The 20,230-nt window shown below is 37.4% G+C and overlaps 2 protein-coding genes across 2 annotated transcripts; one reads left to right on the forward strand and one right to left on the reverse strand.

The window, feature by feature from the left end:
• Positions 1–8,248: 8,248 nt before the first annotated feature.
• LOC117631599 (adenine DNA glycosylase) lies at positions 8,249–11,980 on the forward strand. The gene is given in 8 exon segments (XM_034364844.1): positions 8,249–8,759; positions 9,038–9,097; positions 9,526–9,645; positions 9,741–9,838; positions 10,369–10,910; positions 11,150–11,256; positions 11,655–11,687; positions 11,689–11,980. Coding segments are annotated over 8 exon segments (1,383 nt in total). The 5' UTR covers positions 8,249–8,372; the 3' UTR covers positions 11,725–11,980.
• A 6,568-nt stretch (positions 11,981–18,548) lies between these two features.
• LOC117630449 (F-box/kelch-repeat protein At3g23880-like) lies at positions 18,549–19,661 on the reverse strand. The gene has a single exon (XM_034363169.1). It carries the CDS (start codon positions 19,659–19,661, stop codon positions 18,549–18,551), a length of 1,113 nt encoding a protein of 370 aa, XP_034219060.1.
• Between the last annotated feature and the right edge of the window lie 569 nt (positions 19,662–20,230).

The following is a 20,230-nucleotide window of genomic DNA, read 5'->3' on the forward strand; positions in this document are numbered from 1 at the left end:
TTAAGTTAGGCCAATTGGAAATGGACATGTGTTAGCTTGCTATTGGACCATTTAAAAAAGAATCAAAAGTGAGAAGAGCACAGAGTCAGTCTTCTTCCTCGAAGAACCTCTGCAACTCAACTATAGTTCTAGAAAAATTTCAAAAATTCATAACTTTTGTTGTGAAGCTCTGATTGATAAACCATTTTCTCCTACACACTCGTCAGATTGAGACCAACAATCTAAGATAAATATTCAGGGTCTCACACAGCAACAAACAAAATAACATCTTTGAGGCATTTAGTCGAACAATTTGTGGGCACTAGCAAATGGGCAAATTCTGACATCCACAAGGAAGTTTCGGGCGAGGGGAGGTGCAGCTGCACCTCATTGCTCCTCTGTGGATTTGTCAGTGTCCACAACAACTTACAAAATTAAAGATTTTGATGCAAACCCAAAATCTGAAAAGAGGGCACGAATTCATGTAAAAAGAGAAACATGATTTAGGATTGATATTAAGGTGTTGTATGATAGAGTGTATTAGGGTGTACTACGTGTATTTTTGGTAGTTAAATATGGTGTACTTAGTTAATTTTATATTTTGATTAAAATATTAGGGTGTACTTAGATCATAGGGTGTACTCAATTAATTTTAGGATTCGTTTAGCAACACTCATGAATTTTTGATAAAACGAATGATTTTTGGAATAGGAAACTTGGGTTAAATAATTGGCCAATTCAGTAGATCGGTCGCTTTGCACCTGAATTCCATCCCCTCACATACATTAGAGTACTTTATAATATCGATTTGTCCAAAAAAAAGAAAAAGAAAAAAGAAAAAGGAGTTTCGAATACACCTCTACACCTAAACAAGACTTGCAAATGACTAACTAGTGTAGTTGTTTGGAGTAATTGCTCATCCAGACAAGGTCACGGGTTCGAATCCTAGTATCCGTATTGTATGTGTGAGTTTAGTATATATGGGAGCAAAATTTACTCTATATGCAATACTCAGTACTCATGCATCCTAAACTTGGGGGAATGGAGAAAATCAAGTAACATGACATCCATTATCCTGAATCATGGAGAAAAATGAGGAATGTGGGAGTTGGAGCTCAAGACTCCATTGCCTATAAAAGGCCAATTAACACAACATCCTGAAGGGGAGGAACAAATCAGGTTCAATACTATTCTAAGCTCTCCTGTGATTATATTTTTACTGACTTAAGTGTCGGAGTGTTTTCTTGCAAGTACCCCCTTCCTTCACTGATGGAAATCAAAATGGTGTCCGACTTCTCAACATGGAAATCAAATTACTTGTTGGAGGACGCAAAATTTTTCGTGCTAACAATTGGCACTGTCTGTGGGAAACGTACAAAAAGCCATATTGAGGAGTAAGCAACACTGTAATAACCCAATCCTAATTAGGTTTTTAATTATTAATTTATTCAAATAAAAGACTAAAATGCCCTTGGAATATTTTAATAGGATAAAAGTTGACTTTTTGGTCTGGATGGAATTTGAAAATTTCGATTGTACCACTGCATATACTACATTGAGATGAGTCCGTAGATACGTAGTGGGCTCGAATCGGAGTTGTAACGAAGAAATGGGGATCAAAATAGTTCAGTGGCAAACTTGTAAAGAATTCGAAGTTGGTTTTAGAAAACTAGAAATCTCCTTCTCTCTCCTGGCGCGCACAACACCTTCCCCCTCTCTCTCTCTAGTCACTTTCTCTCTCCCCGACCCCGATTCCCTCTCTCTTTGATTCTCTCAGCTCCGACCACGACAAGGGCCGGCACCGGTCCCGTTCGCTCCTTCTCGACGTCACGATCACGATCCACCAGTTTTCCCGGTCGGAAAACTCGAATTCTGCCCGCAATCTTGACTGGTTCAAATCGGATTTTTCTCCGTCGTCGCACTGCTCCGACAGCCGAAATTAGGTGAGGTTTCTTCCTCTTTTTCCACGCTTTAGCTGCTTGTTGGGTAGGATTTGAACGATTGTTGCGTTTTGGAATTCGATTTTGAATATAAGTTTTGGCCAGATTTCAAATTGAAATTCCGGTCAGTTGCTGTCCAAATTGGACCTCCTCACAATTGAATAAAATGATCCCCATCTTGAGTAGTAGCTAGGGTTGGAAGGGTGAGTGGCGGTGTGGAGTTTTTTCACCACCGAAAATTACTGTACACACCCATACGCTGGTAGCACGTGTGGCAGTGCGAAGGCAAGGTGGTGAGGCCACATTGAATCCTAAAATGACCCTCTAGTTGTCACGAACGTGTAGGTGTGTTCGGATTCCAATTCGGATGCCGTTTGAGTCTCGAAAGAATTTCGCCTATTGTGCGATTTCCAGGTTCGATATGTTCGAATCGTGAGATCGAACTCAAATTCACGTTTGTTATACTTTGTATTTCTAGGATCGTATAGGATTCAACGGATCATGAACCGGAGTCCTGGATACTCCAAAATTGCTAATCCTAGGGCTAAATAAACCGTAATCGTCTGATCGTACGATCCTGAACAATCCGATCGTCCGATTCGGACCAGACTTGTAGGATAGGGTTATTTAAATTTGAGGAACCTATGGGAACTCTCAAATTGATAATTGGAGGGCGTGGACCCCACGAGGTCCCCGATTGACCAATATGAAAAAATTATCGCTTATTGAGTCTCGGGTCTTTTCGGATCGTTCTGACTATCTGAAATGTTTAAGTGGGCATATGAATGGTTTTAAAATAAGTGCACGCACTTTTAGAAGCCGGGGGTCAGAGTTTTGGATTAAATATTTATGTTAAGTAATTCTATTAATTAAATGTTTGTAATGGCATAAATAGGTACTCGGGCACCAATTGACCCGCATGAGGGACCCTTAAAGGGTCAGGCGAGCTCGGACGCTCAGTGAGTGGACTTTTGTTTTATAAATGATTTTATGCAATTAAGTTTCCTTATTTGATCTTGAATAAGTATTATTGACTATGGCTTTCCAAGCATGATTGGTTGGATTTATATACTACCATGTTTGAACTGCAAAGGGCTTGGAAAGTAGGTATTGAGGTGATTGCTGGATCGAATGGTTTGATGAGAAATAAAATTATAGTTTTCATGAATGGCAGGAGGATTTTAGGATAATTGAGAAATAGTTTTGTAATCTTTAATCTTTTTTTATAGAAATATATTTGTTTTAAACCACCATAGGTACCCAATTCCTGCCTTCGGTTATTAATTGGTTGCCTTCATATTATAGTTGCCTTCAGATATGTCAGTGCACTTGACATTTGCCCCACGAGTCCTAGGGGTACCCGGACTGTGCAGAGCGAGGAATGCGGATCAGGCTAACTAAATGTCCCTTGAATCCTGCGAGGATTGCGGCTTTGGTCAACTTTGTGTTACCGAGACCTGCAAGGACGTGTCACATATGTGACACAAGGAATTGACGATTTAATGTGGGAATTGACGAAAAATAAAGGAATTGATGGATATATAATGGGTACACCTAGGTGGAAGAGAAACCTTTATTTTCAATATTTAAACTGGTTTGATGTTTCCTGTACGTGTGTGAATGGCTATATTAATATAAATATGCATGACTGATTCCTGTACGAATATAGTATGCAATTTGATTAAGTTTTTCTAAATGTTTTTACAGTGGGGTTAGTATGTTCCTATTCTATTTTCTAAAACTTTATTTTTGGTCCACTCACATTTTTAAATGTTTTGCGCCTCCAGGCAATAGACGTGCACCAGAGGCCACCACTAGGCAGACTTCATCTCCGCTCCGTCCTTTCCTAATGTAAGATTTCTTTGTAACCAAATTGTTTCTTTGTAATCTCTGAATTAGTTGCTCTAATATTGCCCTAGGATTGATGTGAGGCCTGAGGCCACTTAGTTCAGATGTTAAATTGCAGAAATACTATGTTGATGCATGCTGACAGTTGAGATATATTTGTATATATGTTTGTTGACAGGTGGAAAATTTTGGGGAATGATCAAATTACAGGGAAAGCTTTGCCAAATTTTCGGCAGAAGTCAAACTTGTAATAAAAGTGGATTTTAGTTAGATGGGCAATTTTGTCATTTTTGCCTGGCACCCTCCAGATATCGGACACGCACAGAATTTGGCTCGAATTCCAAAATAAAATTTGGATTGGATCCTGTCAGACACTGTATAATTGAAGCCTCACCCAAATGCGGGCACGAGTCTAATCCCCCAAAACAGAGAAGAATTTCTAAACTCTCTTTTTAGGATTTCACGAATTGGCGTTCACTACTATTGTTTGCCTTTGTGTTCGTGGCTCTAATGGGATTTCTCACGTCTCTGATAAACTCTCTTCCTCACGGCTCTAGAATTTTACAAGACGATTTCTTCTAAAACTTCTTCACGATTTTCAAGTTTCCTAAAGATTTGTATCAGTTTGTATTTATTTATTTTATTGATTTATTGGTAGACATGCAATCGTTTGGATCTGGGAAACTCAACTTAGAGTAATCTTTGAATTGGCTAACAACCAATATTGTCTAAGTCCCGCATAAAGGATTTGAACCCCAGTCTTGCTTTTCTAATTAGCTTCAGGGCCGTCCATGAGATTTTGAGGGTCCTGTGCGAACTTAAATTGGGGCTTCACATAATCTAATACGAAATACTATAAATAAAAATTTGGCATAACTTAATGTCATAAACAATTTTTTTTTATAACTAAAAGTCATGAATAAATATGTAATGACAATCAGAAATCAAATTCATAAAAATTTAAATGTTTCTATTTGATAAAATTAAATGTTTGGTACAAAAATAAGCTCATTGTGCCCCTACAAGGTCTTTTGCTGCCTCCAATAAGCAATTTGTGTTTAATAGGAAAAAAAATTAGCAATCACAAATTAAAGAGTAGTTGCACACAAATTCCTGAAATTTGAATTTGACTATTTGATTTTGAGTGTTCTTTATGAATATAGGAATTAGGGTTTTCTCTTTTTGGTGTTGAAATTCCTGAAATTGAAAGAATAACTAAAATTGTCAAAGGATTGAAAAAAGAACCAAAGAGAGATTGATGAATGATGATGATTACTTACCAGAAAATCAGAGTTTAAAAGAAAAGAAGAAGCCATGAAGTTTTTTTTGTTTTGTTTTGAATGAAAAAAGTACTTTTCTTAGATGAGAAATTTTTTTTTAAAAGAATGATCGGAGTAGAAAGTGTTTGGGGGATATATATACTCCTCCTGTGGTTAGCTTCGATGTTTCCTTTTATTTCAAGGGTTTTTGGTTTTTCATTTATTTATTAATTATGTAAAGTTTTTAGTTATAATGCAAAAATAATATAAAAACAGCATATAGACCGACTTCAGCAAGAATTGAACTCTGGCGCTACATTAAATGGAGAATAGCTGGAGCCAACTCCACCAGACACGCTCTTGTGCAAATGTCTAGCACGCTATATTATATATACAATTCCCATAATATTAATATATATAATATAAAGAAATTCTTTTTCAGGGGGCCCTTAAGAATCGGAGGCCCTGTGCGGTGGCACCACTTGCGCCACCCCAGGGCCGCCCTGGCTTGTAATCTATTTCTTGCCTTTCATCTTTCTAATTCTTTTGTACTGTCAATCTCGTTTGACTACATAGATGTTAACGATTCTGAGACTTGTGGTAGGATGTGGAGCGTACATACACATACACAAAGTTTGCTGCAAAAGAAAACAGGTTCCTATAGAGATGCAGGGCCCAGAAAGGAAGGAAAACATTTCAACCTTGAATTATTGAACGAAACAGCCACTACTATAACCGACGCTAGCCACTCTCTCAACGTCTCTCAAAGCAAGATAAGAAATCATCTAAACCCATCCCCTTTGATTTTCACATAATACTAAATTACGAACAATTTTACACCTTTCTAATGATCATTATCAGACTTGTCCTATTATTTCACTTATGTGCATACAAATTAGATGTCTATGTCAGATGTAGTTTAACTTTGCCTGGAGGCATGTAAAGTTAAACTACAATGAAACCTTTACATTCATTGAAAGATGCTCAAAGTATGCCTATGGTCAATTAACTTTGCCTGTAGGCATGTTTGCCTCAATACAATTATAGTTGAATGAATGCTACTAATTGCCACAGTAAGCTATAAAACAATTTTTGCATGATGCCTAGTGCAAGTAACTTGGCTGGTCTCCAAGTCGAGATATGCTTTACTCTGATTGCGTTTCTTTTTAGAAGATTTCCATATGATTTTAGCTATGTGAACAACAACTTCTTTCAAATATTTGCCAATGCAATGGTTTACTCTCTCTGCTACATATATTATTGCTTAAGTCTATCATGGAAGTTACGCCTTAATAATTCTTGGTTATATTTTCAATATAGTTGGCTTCTACACATATGGACTAGCTCAACTATTATATTTCTTGAAATTCTTAATTAATGTAATGATTTTCTATACTAATGCATTGATAATCGTATATTCATCAAGTGCTTATGCACCCAATTTGAGTCCTGCAAAAATTAATTGTTCATTTCGTGGAAGATATTTTAAATGTCTCATTCTCATATTCATTTGGTTAATCCCAAGTTCATTTTCCAATTTGCATGAAAATAATCTAAGAAAATTATATTATATGCTTCAATCATTCAAATGCCCTTTAGTCACCACAATTTATGATTTTGACAATTGACACAAATATGTTTATATGATTTGAAATTCAAACATGACATAGGCAGGTGTAATGGGAACATCACACAAGGTTTGCAAACTGGGAGCATATCCAAATTTTATTTCAAAGACCAACAAAACTCAACTAACAGAGTTGATGATAAATTGAAAAAAGGAGGTGTGTGTACCAAAGCCAACATGCTCCATGAAGTGGTGCTTGGGCGACGACTTAGTCATTATCAAAGCACAACAAATATGGTATGCTTCAAAATTCCACAAACTATCTTCGTTCATATCAATTGTTTAACAATATTATTGGATCCTTTGTCGATCTCCAACAAAATTTCACCCAAGGCCTACAGTACCTTAAGGCAAAATCAAATCCATGTTGATCCCTACATTACTCCGGGGGTTACCAAACCCCTCGGGCAATCAATTGGGTTCATGCCGATCCCTACATCACTTTGGGGTTTACCAATTCCTGGGGATAATCAATTGAATCCATGTTGATCCCAACATCACCATGAGGTTACCAATCCTCCAGAGCGATCAATTGGGTCCATGTTGATTCCTACATCACCCCGAGGGTTACCAATCCCATAAAGACAATCAATTGGATCCATGTTGATCCCAACATCACACTGAGGTTACTAATCCTGTAGAGGCGATAATTGGGTCCATGTCGATCCCTATATCACCCTGGGGTTATCAATCATCTGGGGCCCATCAATCGAATCCATGCCGATCCTTACATCATCTCGAAGTCATCAATCCTCTCGAGCCCATCAATCGGATCCTTAGTTGATCCTAATCAATTGGATCCTTTTCCGATCCCAACTAAAGTTCACCAAATTTGACAATACATATCACAACTCAAGGACTTGTGGATCAAGGATTTCTCAAGGCGATGCTTTACTCATGAATCTTTGCTTAGCCGTGGTCAAAAGGTAACAAACTTGGTTTGCTTCTAAATTCCAAAATTTATATTTCCTCATGTTCGTTAGTTAACAAATATATTTATTATATTACTTGACACCTCTTGAAATCTCACATGGAACTAATTCCCACAATAAATATTTTCTCTCTCCACATCTAAGAATGAAACTTGTCTGAAAAGAGAACATGGGGCATGTGTTTGGAGCAAAATTTACTCCATATGCAATAACCCACTACTCATGCATCCTAAATTTGGGGGAATGGAGAAAATCAAGTAACATGACATCCATTATCCTGAATCATGAAAAAAAAAGAAGAGGAATGTGGGAGTTGGGGCCCAAGACTCCACTGCCTATATAAGGCCAATTAACACAACACCCCGAAGGATGTAACAAATCAGGTTCAATATTATTCTAATTTCTCCTGCGATTATATTCTTACTGACTTGAGCATCAGAGTGTTTTTTTGCAAGTACCCCCTCATTCATTGATGGCAATCGGAATGGTGTCCAACTTCTCAACATGGAAATCAAATTACTTGTTAGAGGACATGAAATTTTCCGCTCCAACAGACTATCGCGCCCTCTAAACAGGAAAGGTTCAAAAAGGAAAAGAAGAAGAAAAAAAAAAAAAAAAAAACTAGATTCCAAGATGCTAATTAAATACCCCAAAAGTTTCAAGCCCATTTGGAAATGCGTTAAAATCCGAGTACACTCCATAGAACCTTGAAGACTCTCTCCAGAACCTATCCGCCTTGATTTGAATTTTTACAACGGCACACCATTTGATTTTTCAAAAAGACATAATGAGTTCGGGCCGGAGCAGCCGGAAGAAGAAGGATGCAGCAGTTGCTGCCAATAAAAGACCGCCAGCAGCAGCGTCTCTTCCGCAAAGGCAAACGCAGAGGCGACGGCAATCGGCTAAGGAACCAGAAATACAAGACATAGAAGACTTGTTCTTCAGCGAAGAGGAGGCCCAGAGAATTAGGAAGGCTCTGTTGGAATGGTACGGCCTCAACCGCAGAGAGCTCCCTTGGAGAGAAGCAGAGGAGGACGTGGAGCGAAGAGCCTACAGAGTGTGGGTCTCGGAGGTGATGCTGCAACAGACGAGGGTTCAGACTGTTGTTCAATACTTTCATCGTTGGATGAGCAAATGGCCCACCATTCACCACCTCGCCCAGGCTTCTCTTGAGGTCTCTACCTTCACATTTCACTTTCTGATTAACCTTATTCCAATCTTTTGCTTTCACATTCACGTTTGAAATGAAGAAGTCCCAAAGGGAACTGCTTAGGCTTCTTTTGTGAGAAGCAATTTTATTAGAAGCAAGTTGAAATTTTTACTAAAAATCCAAGTGCTTATTGGAAAAAGAACCTATCTTTTTTCTTCCATAGAAAAAGCACCTTTCTTCAGTAAGCTTTGAAGTTTTTGTGCGAAACGCTTTGAGAAAGTAACACTTGCAGTCTTTTGCAGGAGGTGAATGAATTGTGGGCGGGTTTGGGCTACTACCGACGGGCGCGATTTCTTTTGGAGGTGCTTTCTGCTCATAGGCTATAGAAAAATCCTTTTACTTAGTGTATAATATTTATTAGTCATTCTGCTGCTTCATGACCAACTGATTTGGAAACAAACGAACCTTGATGTTTATCCATCTATAATCTGTTTGAAACACTTTGATGATCTTTCGTCACACTGTAATGACTATGAGTTGTGAACTTATAATGATTCTGGGACTGCCTTCTATGCAGGATGATTCTGTCTTCATCTTGTATATTCTAGTTTTACAATGAAGGCCTTTGGACCTTTTCTTGTTCAAATTTTTTTGCTGTTCTCAATGATCTCATTTGAGAATAATGTATCTCATCTTATAACAAAAAAGGAACAAATTTGAAAATAACAAGCAATTTTTCTTTGTGAAAAGAAAACATGCCCTTGTTTCAATCTGTTTGTTCAATTGTTAGGGAGCTAGGATGATTGTTGCAGAAGAAGTTCAATTTCCTAAAACAGTTTCTCAACTGCGAAAAGTTCGGGGAATTGGAGACTATACAGCTGGAGCAATAGCCTCAATCGCATTTAAAGAGGTGAGTAACTTCTGTGATATGTCTGACTCAGAGAGAAAGTTTCTATGATATTTGTTTAATCAAGAAACAGCATTTTATAAGAGTTATTATATCAGGTGGTTCCTGTGGTTGATGGAAATGTAGTAAGGGTGATTGCTAGACTAAAGGCTGTTTCTGCCAATCCAAAAGACTCTTCGACTGTCAAGAAATTTTGGTGAGCTTTTCTTTTATAGAATAACTGTTTGTTCTTTTATAGGATTTGAACTTAACTCCTCTTTTAAAGAGGTAGAAACTTTTGGTCACCATTTCTTTTCCATCGAGTAAAATATATGTTCTCTGCTTAAAGTATGGTTTATCCTTATCTGTACAATTCTTAACAGATCATGAAGGTTTTCAGTAGTGTTGATTTAGACATATTCATGCTGCTTGCATTATGCCGTTAAATCTCCTTTCATTTTATTCTAATTGTGATATAATTTAAGAACCACATTTTCTTCTTCCATTTGTTAATGATATAAAGTGTAAGGGAATAATGTCAATCAATGTTTCTTTTCAACTTTTCCCGAACTTAGGTGTGGCAAAAAATTCGACATGTTTGCGTCACACCTCAAGTTGGTATGGTTCAAATTGATGTGTTTGAAATTCAGAAAATGATGCCATGGGGCGTGTGTGTGTGTGTATATATATATATATATTCAAAATTTGCCAATCATCACTTTCTGATTTTCACATGTATGTGAACAGGAAACTAGCAGCTCAGTTAGTTGACCCTTTCCAACCTGGGGAATTCAATCAGGCTCTCATGGAGCTTGGTGCAACTGTATGTACCCCATTGAGTCCAAGTTGTCATTCATGTCCTGTATCAATCCAATGTTGTGCACTATCAATCTCTAGAGCTGATAGTTCAGTGCTGGTTACAGATTATCCAGTTAAGGTCGTAAAGGCCAAACAGAGACATGATTTTTCTGCCGTATGTGTTGTGCAAATATTAGGAGATGAGGAACTGTCAGAGGGACACCGAACCAACAATGGGTTTCTTCTTGTAAAACGGCCTGATGAAGGGTTGCTTGCTGGCCTCTGGGAGTTCCCGTCTGTCTTGCTGGCTGGAGAAGCTGACTTGGTCACTAGGAGAAAGGCAATTGACCAATATTTGAATAAACATTTTAGACTTAACCCCAGAAACACCTGTGACATAGTTTCCAGGGAATATGTTGGAGAAAATATCCATGTTTTCACTCACATTCGTCTCAAGATGTATGTGGAATTGTTGGTGTTACATCTCAAAGGTTTGATCTATGTCTCTATCTCTTCCCACATGTTGGTAAATTCAATGAACTGTTTCAGAGAAGTATTTGAGAGGCAGCTTGAGGTCAAAGCTGCTGCACACTTGTTTATTAATTCATTAATCTTAAATCACTGGAACCAAAGAATTAAGATTTATCAGAGTAACATTTTGTTAGTTATAGTTGTACAACCTTGCTTCTGGGGATATTCTTATCATAGTTTACTTTTCCTTGTTATGAAGGTGGGATGAAGGACCTGGTTAGCAAGCAGGGCAAAGAAACTGTGCCCTGGAAATGTGTGGACGCCGAGGTCCTTTCAAGCATGGGATTGACATCTGGTGTAAGAAAGGTGATGTCATACTTCCACAAGTCAAAGGTCCATTGTACAAATTTTTTGGGCTGTTTTTTCATTTCTTAGTTTGGATGATAAAAATCATGTTTAGTCCCCCTATTGAAATACTTTTTTATACTAAAGAAGTGATTCTATCAGACATATATGGCTTCATTTTGCTTATTTGATTTTGTTTACATTATCAATTGAATTTTGTCAAAATCGACTTCAGGAAGATAAACACGGTGGCCCTTAGCTCTAAGTAAAAACTTGAATGTCCAACTAATCTTATATTAGCACCAAAAGAATATGATGAAATAGTTGTTGAATTATTTCTTCTGGTACAGACCTTTTTTTGTTAATTATAAAAATCTTTTTACATACTCTCTGGTTGTGTTAATTGAATCCCGGTGCAGGTTTACACTATGGTTCAAAAATTTAAGCGAGAAACGGTTGCCCTATGATCCTGCCTTGGAAAGCATGTAAAGCGTCTTGAACGAAATAGAATATTCCTGGAGTAGGACTGCACTGTTTTGTTTGGACATGCGTAACTGAAAAAGAGATCAAGCAGAAGACAAACCCAGAAAGCCAACCTGAGGAGATTTCAATTTCTATGTGGGTCAATTATCGCTTGTTTTGTAAGCTACTCCTTGCAGGTGCTTTCCAAGCACAGAACAGATTATAATCTGTTTTAATTTTACATGTTGTGATATATCAATGCAAGCCACAGTTAGTGCTTCAATGCCTTTCTAACTTTTACCTATCTGCATATGAATCTTCAATTAGGGATGAGCAGATGAGAGTGTGGATATCTTTTATTTTAGTAACATGAGATAATTTATAGCTATCCATAACTGAAGCTGATTATTCCTTGGCTTTTTCTTTTTTTCTTTTTTTTTTTGTTGTTGTTGGAGCAGATGCTCTATTAGAGCATTTCCACCAGTTAGCCCCTTGCCATGGCAAGAGTAGCCTTAGGGCAGCTACTATTCACGTGAATAGTGGCTGCCCTAGCCCCCTCTATCAAAGTGTGTTTCCAGCAGTTTAGGCTTGCTGTGGCAAATACTATTCATTTTTTTGTTTTTTTCACAACTTTGTTTACTTAAACAATTAATTTGGATAATATTTTCGGATAAGATTTTTGGGTTCCTACGTGTCAATACTATTCATATCGGATAAGATTTTCGGTTTCAAATTTCAGATAAATTTCAAATTTCAGATACATTTCAAAATTCAAATTTCAGATAAATTCAAAATGTCAAATTTCAGATACATTTCGAAATTCAAATTTCAGATAAGATTTTCACCCTCTAAGATTGCGCCGCGTGTCATATCTATCTGTGTACATTTTTCTATAAAACCAGAGGTTCAGCTCATACCTCCCACACCAGTTCTTCTCTACATTTCCATTTCTCATATTTTAGATTTCATTCTCCATTCTCAATGGCAGACATGCAAGAGGTTTTGGAGAGGCAAGAGCAAGAAACTAGAGAAAGAATGTGTAGACGAGCTGCAAGCAAAAGGGCGCAGAGAGAACTAGATGAGCAACTTGGCATAGCAGTTGCTTTGCTAGAGGAAGAAAACCAGAGTCGCCGTGGTTCACGAGAAGGCCGTGGCCCAAATGTGGACAAACATAGACATTCTCGGGGTAAGAATCTTATGGAAGATTATTTTATCCCACAATCTCTGTACTCTGATGTTCATTTTCGAGGGAGATATAGAATGCAACCCCATTTGTTCAATAAAGTCATGCATGATATTTGCAATTATGATGAATATTTTGTTCAAAAGAGAAATTGTGCTGGAAATTTGGGACTTCTTCCAGAGCAGAAGTTCACAGCTGTGATACGAATGTTGGCGTATGGGTCATCTGCTGATCAGGTGGATGAGATTGCTCGGATGGGGAAGTCCACTGTTTTGGAGAGCTTGGTGCGATTTTGTGATGCAGTGGAAACTCTGTACACCAGAGACTACCTCCGCAGACCTACGCCCAGGGACCTGCAAAGGCTTCTCCAAAAAGCTGAGTCTCGAGGATTTCCTGGCATGATTGGTAGCATTGACTGCATGCACTGGCAGTGGAAAAATTGTCCAACTGCTTGGCAAGGGGATTACGGAAATAGAAAAGGGCAGAAAAGTATCATCCTGGAAGAGTTGCTGGTTTTGATACATGGGTTTGGCACGCCTTCTTCGGAGTTGCCGGATCTCAAAACGATTTGAATGTCCTAGGTCAATCCCCGGTGTTCAATGATGTTTTGAGAGGTGAAGCCCCAAATATCACATATGAAATTAACAATACCATCTACCAGAACAGGTATTATCTAGCTGATGGCATCTACCCGAGGTGGACAACATTTGTGAAAACAATTCCACATCCCCGATCCCATAAGCAAAATTTTTTTGCTCGCTATCAAGAGGGGTACAGAAAAGATGTTGAGAGGTGCTTTGGTATCCTTCAAGCCCGGTGGGCTATTATCAAGGGCGCGGCACGTCTATTTGACGAGGAGGTGCTTAGGAGTATAATGATGACTTGTATCATCCTCCATAACATGATTGTGGAAGATGAATATGATTACGATGCTGATGAAGTGTATGAACCAAATCCCATGGACACGGCCCTAACACGAATTTATGAAAAACCAGTGGGGCCAAATGGAGAACCAGTGCAGCATGAACCGTTGGTTAGAGACGGTAGTTTCATGCCCCGTATGATTGATCGCTACACGGAGATGCAATCGTCGTATATTCATGAACACCGTCAAGTTGACTTGATGGAGCATTTATGGGCGGTGAAAGGCAATGAAGGTGAATGAAGTGAAGTGAAGATGTTTTTTTAATTTATTATGTTTATGTTGTATTTTTAGTTATGCTTTGTTTTTTTTATACTTTATTATTTTTAGTTGTGGGTTGTTTATTTTTTATGCTTTGGTTGTGGGTTGTTTATTTTTTATGCTTTGGTTGTGGGTTGTTTATTTTTTATGCTTTGGTTGTGGTTTGTTTATTTTTTATGCTTTGGTTATGGTTTGTTTATTTTTTTTGCTTTTTTGGTTTGTTTTTTTTTTTATGCTTTGGTTGTGGTTTGTTTTTTATGTATGGAATGTTTTGAATAAAAAAGATTTTTGTTGAATATTTTCTTTATTCACTAAAAGAAAAGCAATACAACTAATAAAATAAAATACATGAATTAAACAAAACAAAAAATACAATGAAATCAAAGGCAAGTAAACTAAGACATGAAAGGCATGAAAGGCAAGCAAACTATTTTAATGGTTTTCATCATTTAACCAATCCGTGTTGCTAGGTCCATCGTCACGAAAAAGTCTTCGTCTCATAACATCCCTTCGTTCTAGCTTCCAAAATTGTTTTGTTTCAGGGGACATATGGCTTGTATCCATGGCCATGGTTTCCCGATCTTTTTTTTCAATGTTTTGTTCGCGTACATACTCCCTTTCTTTGCGTACATACTCCCTTTCTTTTGCATATTCTAGTTGAATAGCCATATCGTGCTCTTGTTGTTTCAAGTCCATTTCAATTCTCATGGCTTGGTGCTTTGAAAGTTCCTCCAAAAATTTAGATGCATTCTTGCTAGAATTACTCCCTCTCTTCGCCTTCGCCGCCTTCCTCCCAATAGGCCTTGGCTCCTTTTCAATGGGTGAGTCTTGACTCATCGGGGAATCCATAGGTGAATCCGATGCCGGCGTCTCATGAAGTGGAGTCTCGTTCAAGACTACCGTCGGACCGGTTGGAATAATTTGGAATCTCTTACAAGTCTTCACCACCTCCCAACAATGGGTATGGTTGAAACTTTTTTTCCCTTGCCCAGTAGCACCAAACCACATTTGTGCTTGCATAATCTATAAAAAAAAATTAAATGGAAATGCAAGAAACTTTAAAAAATATTGGCAATGCAACATGTAAAAAAAAAACTAATGCAAATTCAATAAATTTTAAAAAAATGCAACATGTATAAAAAAAAAAAAAAACTAGAGACATATTAACAAAATATATAAATTGCAAGAAACATTTAAATAAAAATTAATATGACATAGAAATTAATAGAAGGAAAATGACAAATAATTTACCTCACTGCTAAGGTTTTCTCCGCTTCGATGGTTGTCCATCGCTTTTGCTAAGGCATTTCTCCATTTCGCCAACTCTTTATTAAGAACTTTCCACCTACTGGATAATGCCATTTCTGTACGTGTAGAACCAATTGCCCTTTCACAAAATGCTTGATGAATTTTTTTCCACATATGAGAAAATTTAATCTCATTGCCCGTTATGGGACAATGACTAACTTGGACCCAAGCCTCACACAAGCTAACATCTTCCATCATGCTCCATGCCCCTCCATTTTCATTAGAAGAACCCATAATATGATAGACAAAAATACAACTTGAAAGTGAAAAAATATTGAGTAGAAAGTGAATAAATATTGAGGAGAAAGTGAATAATAGTAGAAGGAGAAGAAAATGTAAGAGGATTTGGTGTTAAAAGTGAAGAGTATTGGTTGGTATTTATCCAAAAAAAAAAATATCAGTAATTTGTGTGTATTTTTTTAAAAAAAATTCGATTTTTTTTCAATTTTTTATTGCACAAAAATTGCCTGCCGTTGGATTGAAGGAAAAAAAAGAATCGGAGAGCCAATAGGCTGCCACGTGGAATGTAGCCATTGGCGGCTACTGTAGCGCGTGTTTGAAATTTTTTTTTTTGCAATGCACGCGCTAACGGTAAAAAAAATCCTGGCGTTGACGACTGCCCTCGAGCGCTTGCTAGGGCTGAACTCCACCTCGGGCCAACCCAGTCTCGTGGCCCCCACCTCTTGTCCGAGCTGCCTTCTGCTGCTGGAAATCCATTTTTTTTCCGAAACACCACCCCCCCCAGCCCGAGTCCACCTCTTGCTGCTGGACTTGCTCTAATGATTGTTCCTTTGCCTGATAATAAACTTGTGACTCTATGGAAATAGTAGAAAGATTAGAAAATCCAGAAAAATAAAAGGCAAACCAGAAATGAAAGTGTTCAACCCATTCAGAATCACAAAGGTAAAACCATCCAGAACATTATATGTATTTGTCACATTTTATGTCTCTAACTAACATTTCTGAAGAGTGTAAATAAATTTTGAACCATATTCAAAATGGATTCATACCTTCCTTCCTCATTGTAATACATCTACTCAGACTGGACTTTCTAGTCTGCATAACCTCGAATAAACTAAGGCATCGAATTCATCGTAGGAAAAAAAAAAAAAAAAAAAAGGACAAAAAAATTTTACATGCTAAGTACCAATTGATAACTCTAAGATCCAAAGTCATGACCCTAAAAACCAGAGGAAAGTTGGGCCAAACTCTCCCCTTCCTCAAGTGCAACTGGGTTCGATTCACGTGGGAGACAATCTTGAGACTCCCCCCTCCCTAGCAAATGACAAAAAAACAACCAGAGGACTAGAACATGATACAAAGTTTTGGCAATTGACTCAGTCTAGACTTCTATACAGAGATGAAGATTTCGAACAAAATTAATACAGAAAATGAAGAGTCAAAGACCGATTCAAAACCTAAACATGTTTGAGATCCAAGCGCATCTGCAAATTCAGTTTTGCTCTCTAAAATAGAAGAACAAATTTACCTATACTAAAGTTTACGGGACATGACAGTTAAAGCAGAGCCAAAAGAGGAGTAAGACCACAGAGCTCAGTCCTCGTTATCTTTCTCTTTAGTCTGATTTTAGCACACACAATTAGGCATGACCAAATCAAAGTGTAGTAATGCCCTTAATTTTGAATTAGGTGAGATAATAGAAGGTAAGAAAATTGACAAAACAATCATGTATATTTTAATAGCATCTAACATGGCTGCATAGGTGGACAACCAACTCATTAAACTATATCAGTTTTTTAGGAGATAGCCTTGGGCACAAATATACATATCTATATCATTTTTTAAAATTATAATATATAAATATTATGTTAGGTCCAAACCAATTATGATGTGTTTACAAATCAGGAATTGAATTCCACCTATAGAGGATTCCTGCGTTTACTTCACATTAATGAATTGAAAAGTAAATGGGACCCATACAAAACTAGGAATTGAATTCTTGATTTTGGAGGAATTCAATTCTTGGATGAGAGGTGGTATTCTAATTTCTGTAGAAGTTACTAACCCATTATGGATTTTTTTTTTTTTTACCTATTATATCCTCACACAATTTTAAAATTTCAAATTGGCCATCTACTTTAACCCAACAATGAGGACATATTAGTAATTAGCACCACTCAGACCCCAATTCTATAGGAATACGGAATCTAACTCTCCTCAATTCATATGGTTTAGTAAACAACTTTAATAGGAATCCGAAATCTAATTCTCCTCAATTCAATTCAATTCCTTCTAATCTAATTATGGATTAGTAAACATACCATTATTGTAAATGTAAAAAAACTTACCTAATCATTCAATTCAAAACAAAAAAGAGGAAACTCAATAAAGGCCCACTCATTATAAAAACAAAAAACTTGCCCAGTTACTCAATTCAAAATTAAAAAAAAAGGAAACTTAATAAAGACCCAAATTATTTATTTATTTTTTTTAAACTTAGAGCTTAAATCAATTAGGAAATTGAAAAAGACATGGTAGAAAAACTTGATTATGTAAAGTTAATTGATACTTCTGAATCGAAAATATAAGACGAGTGATATTTAAGTGATGTTTTGATGAGTTTTATAAAGTTGTTGTGTAAATTACATTTTGATTGTTTCTTTTATGTTACAATTGTGAATTTGAGTTCATATAATATTTTTTTTAAACTTACTAAAGAAAAAAAATAACATAAATATACATATAGAGTATAAGGCCCTATTTAGGATGTTCGCTTAGGGTCTCCAAAATGTAGAACCGCCACTGATTTCCTATTATTTTCATTAATTGGAAAACTTAACCATAATGTTAGCCTCCCCCAATTCCCTATCTCCCTCCTTCCTCTCCTCTTCCCATTGCCAGCCAGCGCTCCACGGGATCTCTACCCCTCTCCACTCCCTCCTCCTTGGTTTTGTCGTTAATTATAGCCGTAATCCGACCTTAAAAAAAATATGATAAGCAGAACATTACTCTTTACATGTAGATGAAATTTAGGTCATAAATACATTACAAAGTAAAAATTCAACAAACCAACTAACAAATGGTCAGCGATACTTCTCATCTCAATATTAGAAGAGCACCCAAACTACGCCATTTTCTCCAAAGTGATCCAACGAAGCCCAACAAAACCGGCCTAAGGTTCATAACAACCACGTTGGGTTTTTCCAGCCACCACAATCATCCACCCACCCACAATAGAGTTTCATCATATCCAACATTAATCTCACAACACCATTTTAGCGTATACCGGTCACCCCAAACCACAACTTTTTCATTTTTATCATCAAGCTTGTCTTCTTTTTTCTCAATCCTTATCAACTCCATGTCCCTGGACCAATATTTTCTCACCACAACGCTACCACTTTCTGATACAAAGACCGTACTTAAACTCCTAGGGCGCTCTGGTGGGCCGAAAATCTTGAACTTAAAGAGCTTAGTCCATGATTCAAGCACGCCATATTCTGTCATGACCCAGAAATCAATAGAGTCACAATCACAAGGCTTGTGCTGTAATGCACACAGGCATCCTTCAAGAAGCCCTAGACACTGGAAAGGCATATCGTCAAGTTCGCAAGTAACAGGCAGAGGCACCTTCCGAAACTCCTCCTTGGCCAAATCAAAAGCAAACATATACAGTTGGTGATTCGGGAGCCAATGTAGTGCCTCATTTAAAAGAGTCCCATTATCATTTTGCATGGCTATGGACTGATCATCAGGGCCTTTCATCCTCTTCCAAACGTTGGCTCTCAATGAGAAGATCGCAACCTCCCCCTTGAAAATCAAATCAGTGACTACCACAAGTTTGTAGTCGTCAATAGCCGATACGTACCCGAAACCATAACAATCATGCAGAATACTCATTTTAATTCTTGGCCACAAACCAAAGGAACCTGTGTTAGATAATGTCTTGGACAATCCGGTTGATGGGTTCCAGATATATAACTTTTCGTGAACACCAATCGCACATACCAAGCCGTTGCAAGAGCCCAGTATCTTGGCACCATCTTCCAGCTTAAATGGGCTGACGAGCTTCCTCACTGAAGAATTGTCTCCAAACGATGGCGCTTCCAAGTCTAAGGATTCAAGTTGAGAGTCAGTTGAGAGGAGGAGTCTGCGGTTGAGGGTTTTCTGCTTGGACGCTAATTTAAAATGGGATTGCGCGAATTCTAGGTCAGAGATTACTAAAGAATGCCACCGTTTCGAAACGCAACTGAATCGGATTAAAGATTTCACCGGCAGCCTCAAGAGAATATGCACAATAATATCATCAGGGAGGGTAGTAATCGCCATTGCCGTTGCTTACTCTTTTTTATTAGCTTTTGTTGGAAGGAACCCTAGATTTATATAGATATCTATTTGGTGGATTTTGATAAGAACTTTGCCTCTATAGATCGGGAAATAGATATATAATCTCCTGATTAAGAAATATGTAGGATGCGAAAACAAAAATAAAGAAACTAGGTCAGACAAAGAATTCCATGTGCCTTTAGGATTAGTGGGAGTTTGTCCGTATATATGAATTAATTCAGCTTCTCTATTTCACTTCATATATGTAACAGAAACCGCATAAAAATAAGGGTTTATTTCACTTTAGTATCTGAATTCTCACTCTTAAGGCATGTTTGTCCATGCACTCTCAATTTTAACAATCATGTATCTTAGTCTTTTTGATTTTTTGCAATCTAGTTTCAGCTATCAAAATTTATGTTAATTGCTTACGTGGTTGGGGCTAGGTCCCACCTATTTGCTTCTTTTGATGTAAGTTAAAGGGTATTTTTGGACATTTGGTGCCTTCCCGCCCAAACTTGCTAAAATGTGTCATAGTTTTTTAACAAAAGTACTTGGGGAAGACACCAATT

Source organism: Prunus dulcis, chromosome 6 (genome assembly GCF_902201215.1).
Source record: "Prunus dulcis chromosome 6, ALMONDv2, whole genome shotgun sequence".
NCBI lineage: Eukaryota > Viridiplantae > Streptophyta > Magnoliopsida > Rosales > Rosaceae > Prunus > Prunus dulcis.

Coding starts and splice junctions, on each gene's coding strand:
- LOC117630449 (XM_034363169.1), bottom strand. CDS start 19,661: ATGGCGATTACTACCCTCCCTGATGATATTATTGTGCATATTCTCTTG.